The sequence below is a fragment of the Leptonotus elevatus genome, chromosome 14, assembly GCF_054856555.1.
Source record: "Leptonotus elevatus isolate MCC_2025b chromosome 14, RoL_Lele_1.0, whole genome shotgun sequence".
Classification (NCBI taxonomy): domain Eukaryota; kingdom Metazoa; phylum Chordata; class Actinopteri; order Syngnathiformes; family Syngnathidae; genus Leptonotus; species Leptonotus elevatus.
The window spans coordinates 13,420,547-13,430,780 of record NC_141252.1 but is presented as its reverse complement, the minus strand read 5'-3'; the positions used below and the strand labels follow the sequence as shown (position 1 = coordinate 13,430,780).

The window sequence follows — 10,234 nt, the reverse complement described above, 5'->3', positions numbered from 1 at the left end:
TCCATTGAAAGTTCCGATTCCAAATATTGCACTAGTCACAAAATCCCCTTGAAACAGCTTTGATGGCCTCAGAAAGTTTTCTGAGAGGGTCTTCTTCCATGGACCCCCATTTATTTTTCTCAACATGCAGGAGCCTCTACATTTAATACCATACTTATGCCTCACTTTTATTTGGAACAGGGCTGCATGGGCCGCACAGGATGTCGGACAACTGCACGCGTCACTCATGCATATTCAAATTAGCAAAAGACGCACCAAATCGCTTTTGGGAATTATTTAATTGATATAGGCTACATGGATGCATATCAGTAAATTCCTAAAGATAAATTATCATTTCATCTTTTTAAAATTATATATATATATATTTTTTTTTTTATAGCAAACTGTCATTCTTTATACAAGTACTGCTGGCGTCCGGTGGAATCCTGCCACCCAAATCCTCACTTTTCAGGAGACCAAAACAACAAACATGTTTCTACACTACTAGAAACATACATGTTGTTATGGCTGTAGAATCTACAGCCATTACTGTGTTGTCAAAAGAGAGAACGTCGTTTTTAACACTTTACATTCAGCAATAATTTGTAAAAAATATTATAATAATTAATTAAAATAATAATTAATAAATAGCACGCATATGTTGAATGCACTATAGATATGTGGAAAATTTTTGAAATTTACCAGTGACATATTCTTATAACTGCCTTCTGTGGCCCAATTCAAGTATTTGAGCTACATTTTGCCAAATGTGAAGTTCATTTTAAAAAACGCGATACACAATATTTGATGATGCTTTGCATTCTTGACATGTATAAGAAAAGCAGACTGTACCTTTTAAGGCAGGCATTTATTTTAAAACTGGGTACAACTGCACCTCACAGACTGACTACAATGTATGTAAAATGGATTTCAATCAAACGTGGAAGGCTACTGTTGCTAAGGTTAGCTTGTATTTCCAGTATTAATCCACAGGATAGTTAAATTCAACATCATCACCTCCGACCGCACAATGAGACATGGGAGAGAAAGAAAAAAAAAGCAGAGTGGTCATTTGGCTAACATTGACATCAGTTTCAAAGAGCTTTCTTTCAAACACAAACGTACGAGTGGTCGTCAATAAGATTTCTTTAAACAAGCACTTTGGTGAGAGTGGTTGCAATGACATTAGTTAGGCCACAAGTGTACAAACTCAGATTTCACATCCTTTTCCTTTTTGCAGATTCACGTTTGCAGATTTAGTATCAGCCTCACCCCAAAAGCAGTTTGTGTACACTAAAAAACAAAAGCATTGTTTTTAACAGACATGGTGGCGGCAGAACATAATTACGCCCGCATAATTTGTGCTGCCCATTCTGGAAGGGTATTGACACACACACAAAAAAAAGTTGATAAAACAAGGTAAGAGGACATGAAACAAATATATAAATTATAAATACATTAATCATTCAGATCTTTCTGAAATACATGAAAAACATTCCAAAGATTACAACCGTTATCCATTTTCTAGGTGGACCTAATTTAAAGCCTCTCATTATGATAGTTAAGGAAATTAGTTGATTTAAAAAAAAAAATCAAAAATAATGGGAAGAGGGCATCTGGCTTGTTATCACGACTATGATTAAAAAAAAAAAGTAGTTATTCTTGTATGCCTGAAACAGTCTGTTTGAATCTGTGTACCTAAAAAGAAAACATGAATGGAAAGTACGTGCATCAAAATGAGGCTAAGTGGCATTTCATCAGACAATGGCAGCCACAAGTGTTAGATCAACGCGTTCCGTTACAGCAATAACAAGATTGCCTTGGCTTTTGAAAGAGACGCACAACTTATTAACTTAAGTCTTATTGCATGATGTAAATGCCATTATCCGAAATGCACATTCTACAATATGCATTAATGTTTTTGTTGTTGTTGTCGGCATGATGGGATGTAACATTCTGAAGTTGTGGCACACGAGGAATAATGGCTGCAATTTAGGGAAGGAAAGATGCTTTGGCACTTATTGGATTCGTGACCAAAGTCTTGCTTAAATGTGGAATGCATTTAAACCTGCAACTGGGACAGGAGTCTGCCTAGTGTCTTCTTTGGAGTGCCTGTTCTTGGAAACGATAATGTGGGAGTGGGAGTGCGAGGGCTTCTCTTTCGGTGCTCTTTGCATGGGTGGCTGCATGTGCTTTAACAGATGAACACCGAAGACGGTTAGAAAGAGCAGACAAAAAGTTGACCCAGTTGTGCGAGGCAACACAGACCCGCATTAAATCTTAAATATAGCACCAGTTGGTATTGCAAACAGACCAAAGGGCGCACAGGGGGTCGGGTGCAACAAAATGAAGAGAAGCAAGATGCAAGAGGGGCGAGAGCAGAACCAAGGAGAAGCGCGACAACTCTTCATACGCATACAAGTGACCCAGTGTGATTAAACATTGACAGGCGATGCACTAAGGATATATTCATATCTATATATTTAATTTCAACTATTTACAAGTGAAAGAAACGCAGCCCTTGTTGAGAAAATATAGTTAAATTCCTATCGTTGTGAAGCACATATTGTGATGCAGAACTTCGTGTCGGCAAGCACGAGCATCTGTTCTGCATGCAGACACTCAACCAAAACAATCCTATCCGACATGCAGATACCCGCACACACACACACACACGGACTGACATGTACGTGGCCAACAAACATTCACACGACTACACAAACTACTGTTCTGCAGCAGTTGAACACATGGTCCTTAGAAAAAACATTTAACTCATCAATGGCTAACGGAGGGAAAAGTTTGTTGAAGTACAAGAATTCTGAAACAAAACGTGACATTTTTCCCCCATAATCCTCTGGGAAATAGCTCCTCGTCTTCATTGTGGTCCAGCAGACATAGAGCAGATGTGTCCTCACGGCCGTTGCAGCACAAGAGGACAGCTCTTCATTTTCTCTGCGGACACATCCCCCAACACCCCACTGACCAGCCAGCAAGCTAGCCTATCACATCCGTCCGTCCGTCCGACCAGCCAGCCAGCTTCTTGTCCGCTGCTGCTCATGCTGGTGCAATCCTTTACACCTGGAGGATGAAAAGGATTCAACGGGGAGGGGGGTGGAGAAAAAAAAAACATCTTTGTGTTCAAGTCGACTCATTAGGCGCTCGCTGGCTGGGCCATGGGTCAAAGGGAAGTCAGACCAAAGTTACAGCGGCAGTAAATCATGCCGCTGGAGTCCAACCAGCTGTCTGAGATGGGATCATAGCGTTGGACCTTATTCAGGTAAGATGATCCTGAGTGACCCCCCACGACATAGAGGTAATTGTCCACTATGGCAGAACCCACACCTGCAAGACACAATAGTATCGATTGGTACATTTGAATGAAATTGAAATGTAGTTGTCAATGTCATGGCTTCATTGTACCATGTGGCCCATGCAGCGATCTAAAGTACTATTACAAAACATTTTGCAACCATTTATGAGAAATTCATAAGAAAACCCTTCAGATGCATGTTGAATATTTTTTCGTGCTGTCAAAGTTAAAGCTTTAACTCATCTTTAAATCGACAGTTGACTGCAGAGTTAAAGCTTGAACTCCTGAGTTAAAACCTTAACTCAGTTTTGAATCTACAGTTAACTGCAGAGTTAAAGCGTTAACTGCAGAGTTAAAGCGTTAACTGCAGAGTTAAAGCTTGAACTCCTGCTTTAAATCTAAAGTTAACTGCAGAGTTAAAGCTTTGAAGCTTTAACTCGAGTGAAGCTTTGAAGCTTTAACTCGAGTGAAGCTTTGAAGCTTTAACTCGAGTGAAGCTTTGAAGCTTTAACTCGAGTGAAGCTTTGAAGCTTTAACTCGAGTGAAGCTTTGAAGCTTTAACTCGAGTGAAGCTTTGAAGCTTTAACTCGAGTGAAGCTTTGAAGCTTTAACTCGAGTGAAGCTTTGAAGCTTTAACTCGAGTGAAGCTTTGAAGCTTTAACTCGAGTGAAGCTTTGAAGCTTTAACTCGAGTGAAGCTTTGAAGCTTTAACTCGAGTGAAGCTTTGAAGCTTTAACTCGAGTGAAGCTTTGAAGCTTTAACTCGAGTGAAGCTTTGAAGCTTTAACTTTTGACAGTACTAAATTATTTTCAAATAAATGTACTACTGTATATCCTCATTTCATTAGTTTGTCTGTTCCACTTGACGTGAAAAGCTAAAAACGCAACTTTCAACTGCTGTATAATATTCACTCACCAGTACGTGGATCATTCATTGGTCGACAGGCTGTCCACTGGTTCTGGTGCGGATCATACCTCTCGATGCTGGACAGGTGAGAGACTCCATTGTGCCCACCCACCACAAATATGAAGCCAAGCATGACGCCCACGCCAAAATTGATCCTCTTGTCTGCCATGGGGGCTACCATTTCCCAGGCATCTTTGCTAGGGTCGTACCGCTCCACGCTGTGTGAAGAAGAGGCTTAGTTAACAATACATTTTACTAGTAGTCTACTAGACAATAGCCGTTAAGCTATCAAGAGGCCCTTGACATTGTTTGTGCGGTTCCCCAGGGCTCCGTAGCAGTTCAACATATATATAATGACATTTTTTAATGTATGCCAACTACTAAAATGTACACCATTTGCAGATGATATGAACATATTCTACAGTAGTAAAAATTATAATGACCTATCAAAAAGTGGACAGACATAAATTATCTCTAAACTTAAAACAAAATTAATGATGTTTGGTAAACTTAAAGTAAAAGAGTCATTCAACCTTAAACCTTTCTTGACAATAGTATGTTATATATGACCCCACTAGTCTAAACATGACATTCTGATTAATATTAGATTTGTGGAATATGAGTTATGAAGCAAAATCCAGCCATTTTTATCCATCTCAGGTGGCGGCCATTTTGCCACTTGCTGTCGACTGTCGACAACCAATCACAGCTCAGCTCCAGAAAACAGGTAAGCTGTGATTGGCCGTTGCCTGAGACCTGAGCAACTGTGATGTCATTATGACTCGACAGCAAGTGGCAAAATGGTCGCCTTCTGATACAGGGTAAAAACTGCTGAATTTTGCTGCCTAATTCATATAGTGGGGTTGCATACCACATATTATTGTCAAGAAATATTTTTGGGTTGACTTCCCCATTAAGCTTGCAGGAAGTAGATTCCTGTCCAAGATTAAGATTAATGTGATTGGGATCGTAAAAGTTTTCTTCCTCCCACTCCTTTTCAGGCCAGGTTTTCATTAAGTATTGATTAGAACATTTGTATTTGGTTGTCTTGTTTGTTGACCACTGCCTGAAATAAAAATAATAATAACTGAAATAAAAAAAAAACTGAATGAAGCTAGGAAGGAATAAACTAACAAAACCTGCCATTTCTGTTGGCCCTTGGCAGATGGCAGCACTCTGAGTGCTCTTGTTTAACCAATAACCGACATCGTTTGCAACCAAATAAAACAAGCGTGACCCATACAACATATAATTGGTACCACAAATCCCCGAAAGACATACGGGAACATTAGCAATCTGGGATTGTTTTGCATGAGGCAAGTGAACAAAAGCCATTGGGAGAAAGAGGAGGGGAAAAAAGCATCAGTCCCCAGAGAGTCTCTGTCCAAACACAAACTCCTCAAGGCTTTCGGGAGTCAAGGAAACGAGCAACAGAGACACGGTGCTTACCAGAGAGCCACAGCAACAGCACTCAATGAAACTTCAGCCTCCACTTCACTTTTGACTTCACTCATAAACAAGCCCCTGGCCATTTTCTCAGCAACACTTGACATCCTGATTGCCAGATTAAAAAACTACCAAAGTTTTCAGAGGAAGATTTTATTTTTATTTTATTTTGGTGTGCCACTTCCTGGTTTCAATAAAGCAACTTGAATTTCTTATGATGGATGTGAATTCTATCATTGATGCATCTACAGATTAAGGTCCTTAAAATGTACAATGGGAGGAAAACAGACCCATTCAAGTCGCCAAGTGGTGCACCCAGCAATTAATTGGGGCGTGGAGTCTTTTTGAAGTGGAGGCCGCTATTTGCGGAAATAAGAACACTGCAGTCAAATCTCATCTGGTCCGATTGCACTTTACTCCTTTAGCTAATAAGAGCCTAGCTTGCGGAAGGCTGAAGTGAAGTTCTGATGGGAACTATCACCAGTTCTTTGATACTCTCTATACACACAATAACCAGAAGACTGCATATGTTTACTGGATGTCGGAAAGATTGAGTGCAGCGCTGTGGAGTGGTTTCTGCTGGATGAGGAAGAAGGTCTAATCTGTCCAAAATGGGTTCTACTCTTACGCTGGCTTGGCCGCCCACCCACACGGGGGGGCATCTTGGCATAGTCCATGACCATGTGACAGTGTGTGACCTGATGATCTTAACGGCTATTAGCTCGATACTGTTTGTGTGCCAAAGTGCAGATAAAGAATTTAGCGATAGGAAGATGCTGAGCTAGGACAGGTCAGAGCGACACAATGGGCAATCTCAAATCCCCCATCGAATCATGAAGAGGCCTAATCTAACAGTAAATAATATGCATGTTTTTGGAATATAAGAGGAAGCCATAGCGCTTGGATAAAAAGCTCGCAAGCACGCGGAGAGCATGCAGCGAGGCCAACCCTCAACCTCAGAACTGGCAGCTATGCTAACCACTCATTCTATGTACCGCCCCGTACTTCAATATTTCACAACAAAAATGAATAGTACCTGTTCATATGAGCCGGTCCATATCCTCCAATGGCATAAACCATGCCATCCAGCACAGCGGTGGCAAAGCAGCTGCGGGACTTGGTCATCGGTGCCACAGGCTGCCACTCCTTCAATTTAGGGACGTACTTTTCCCCTGACTGGAGATAATATTGTCCATCATAGCCTCCCAGTGCATACAGCTCTCCAGCCAGGACCACCACCCCAAGCGTGCTGCGACACTCGGCCATATGCTCAACTGACGACCACGTGTTACTTTCAGGGTCCCAGCACTCCACTGTGCTTTCATGCCTCCTATAGCTAATGCCCTGTCTCATGTGCGTGGCAATGCCTCCCACCACGTACACCTTGTGGTCAAGCACTGCCACTCCAAACTCATATCTGGGAACACTGAGAGGCGCGAGTCCTATCCATGAATCGGTCTGAGGGAAATACATTTCCATGCTGCAAGAGAAAAGAGGATTACATGTTTTAGCTGTAGTGTTTACATAAAACGGGTAAGAAAATGTAGCTGCTACCATTCGGTGAATACCTTTCTAATGTGGCGAACAGTCCAGCTTTGCCTCCTACTGCCAGCAGTACCTTTGGGGCACACCTCGGTCTTGCAGACAATACAGTCTGATAGGAGAGTCTATGTTCAGGCATAAAATGATATTTGAGGGCCTCGTTGAGCAAATGCTTGCACGCGTGGTCATCTCGTATAAGATGATTGGCTTCATATAAACGAGTGAGAAATTTGACGCTGAGGAGTGGAAGGCGTACGCAGTGCAGCAGCGGAGCCAAATGCTGCTGTCGTTCCGTTACATCGTATTTAATCCACGACTCCAGGGCATAAAATACCGTTTCCTCCGTTACCACCTTAAGACAGTCATTGGACACAATTTCATCCAACTCTGCCCTCGTCAGTTCAAAAAACTCCTCAGTCTGACAGACTTCCTCAAAATTCTCACAGATGAACTTTGTGGCGGCCAGGCACAGATCATGACAGCCATACGTCTCTGCAAAGCGAGAGATGCCGATACAGTTCCCAGCATCCAGTTGACTCTCCAGGAAGGAGCAGCACTCCTTTAGTACTAGCTTGACCTGGAGTAGGTTGGCTGCCGGTAGTAAAGATTCCACAGTTTCCTGGGAGATGAACACTGTGCCAGTGTAAGCATACTCAACAATGGCCTAGAAGGGGGGGGAATCATACCAAAAAAATATATATATTTATATAGAAAAGTAAATTGATTTATTTGACATCAACCAGCTTCCAATCCATCTTACCTGTAAGGCGGTCTCATCAATACACTGGAATTCAACTTCAGCCGTCTCTTTTTCTGACAGGTTACCAGTGAACATGGCCTTGAAGTAGGGACTAATGCTGGCCAGCACTACTTTGTGAGCATGGATCTTGGCGTCACCCACCCGGAGCACAATGTCACATAGTTCGTGATCCTGCCGCAAGAGCTGGAGGCCTTGCAGCAGTTGTTCAGAATGTGGCCGTGTGAGACTGGCAAACATATAGGACTGGTCCTGCTGGTCCATCTGAAAGCAGAAGCACATTATTTAGTGTTATACTGACAGTTTGTCTCAACGACTTGATCTATAGGGCTTAAGAATCAATCGAAAAACATTATCGTTATTGTGATGAATGCCGCGTGCCATACGCGTATAACAATGATGTGTATTAAGTTTAATATGGAATTGTATGCTTTTATCAGACTTTAACCAATCAAATGCAACCTTAAATAGGCATCACTTTCACGCGAGAACTACAAGTGCAAATTCTGCGGCAGTGAATGTGTACCAATGGTGCATTCGAGGAAAGTGGGAAGTCTGACTTTTCCGACTTTATACCATGAATGGCTAAACATTATTTACAAGATTTTAAACAGATATTTATTAGTTATTTGTAATAGGTTCACGTAACACGTGATTTGGAATGACTGCGTTAACCAGAACAACAAACAATGTATCGCATTCAGCCATCTTTGTTGAATACATTTGACTCAAAACCTTTGAACTGGGAGAATCCAAGTGGGATATATCCGACTTCTCACCTTCCTCGAATGCAGCATAATTCGTGGTATGCGTTCGCCCCGAAAGTGCGGAGTAGGTTTGAATCCCGCTCTGCAAATTTTTAAAATTATGTTTTTACTGCAATTTTCTTGACAACAGCCTAACCTAATAATATCAATATCCAACATCCAAATCGCATATTGCACCCCCCCCCCTCCCTTTCAAATATCGTGCAGCCCTTATCTACAGTAACAAATATCAAAGTCACACTCCAAATTGCATATTTTCAGAGACACCTGAAAATACATGTTGTATAACATTAGCTACACCACATGTATCAAGGATATGTGTCTAGTACTCTGGTGTTGATCGAAAGAGAGATTAGTGAACTGCTGCCATCATTCAGAGCAGTTGTTAGGTTTTAGGGAAGCGTGACCATCGAATGCTAAAGATGCAGAATGTTTAATCAACTCTAATGGGGGTGAATGCTTTTGTAGTAAAACATATACAGCTGTAGCGCGTGCGATATTCTATCACAAACGACAGAGTAGCGAGTTGTTTGGCAAATGCTTCTCCAGGGTTTGCGATAACGCATAGGTAATAAGTAATGACACGATCAAAACCTTGCTAGCTGCCTCTTAGCGTGACATTAGCTGGAGCGCCAGCTAGCACAATCAACCCAAACACCGCTAAATTTAGCACTAACACATTTATGACGGCCGCGTGTTCGCATTTACATTAGAATACGGAATTGTCAAAAGCATAACATTACAGGGGAAAACCACCAAGTCTATTCTTTATTTCTGTGTTTCGTGGCACTGCAAAAAATAGCTGCTAAAAATAAACACGGTTACTAGCTGCATCATTGATTGATATACAGTAACATGGCTGACAGAGACACACAAAACATAACGTTTTGGTAAGCTGTCTGCCCTCTGCCGATAAGTTGTTTTCCTTTGCGATACAAATCAAACGAACCTGGAACTGTCTGGTGAGCCGCTGCTTGATCGATTTTGCGGTGACGGAGTTCAGCAGTAACGAGTGGGAACTCCAGGCGACTATCAAGGAAAACAACCTACTGCCAAGCTAGCCACCAAGCTACAGATGACTTCTTATTATAAATGGGCGAGTAAACAGCACACTACTTCCGCTACTTTCAAACTAACAGCACTGACCACTCCTACTTCTTTCAAAATAAAAGCGCACATGCTGATATTAATTGATGGAGAAACGGTAAATACAATAGTCAACTTTACAAATACAAAATGAGAGCTATTTTTTTAACATTTAAATATCATGATGTGAACAAAACAATTGTAAAACAAAAAATGAACATGAAAATATTTAATTAGTTACACCTGCACTGCTTCAGTGGAAAAATAAAAATAATTATAATGTAATTTGTTGTTAATGTAAATCCCCAACAAATTAAATGGAGACTTACATTTTATTCTTAAAACATCAATACTAAATCACTCTCTAACTGTGTAATTACTGTAGCCTTGTGACAGACGAGTATAGTACAAGCAATTAAATGAAATAGTCTTATTGCCTAT

General features: G+C 41.2%; 1 protein-coding gene across 1 annotated transcript; it reads right to left on the bottom strand.

Annotated features, from left to right (window-relative positions):
* Positions 1–828: 828 nt before the first annotated feature.
* On the bottom strand, positions 829–9,820 carry klhl28 (kelch like family member 28). Its single transcript, XM_086095558.1, has 6 exons — positions 9,657–9,820; positions 7,944–8,204; positions 7,210–7,847; positions 6,678–7,121; positions 4,205–4,413; positions 829–3,321 (listed from the first exon to the last, which is right to left on the bottom strand). The coding sequence occupies exons 2-6, from the start codon at positions 8,202–8,204 to the stop codon at positions 3,158–3,160; spliced, it is 1,716 nt and encodes a 571-aa protein (XP_085951684.1). The 5' UTR covers positions 9,657–9,820; the 3' UTR covers positions 829–3,157.
* Positions 9,821–10,234: the final 414 nt, after the last annotated feature.

Coding starts and splice junctions, on each gene's coding strand:
- klhl28 (XM_086095558.1), bottom strand. CDS start 8,204: ATGGACCAGCAGGACCAGTCCTATATGTTTGCCAGTCTCACACGGCCA. Junction 7,848..7,943: donor TTGATGAGACCGCCTTACAG/GTAAGATGGATT, acceptor CCCCCCTTCTAG/GCCATTGTTGAGTATGCTTA. Junction 4,414..6,677: donor GGACCGGCTCATATGAACAG/GTACTATTCATT, acceptor TTCTTCACACAG/CGTGGAGCGGTACGACCCTA.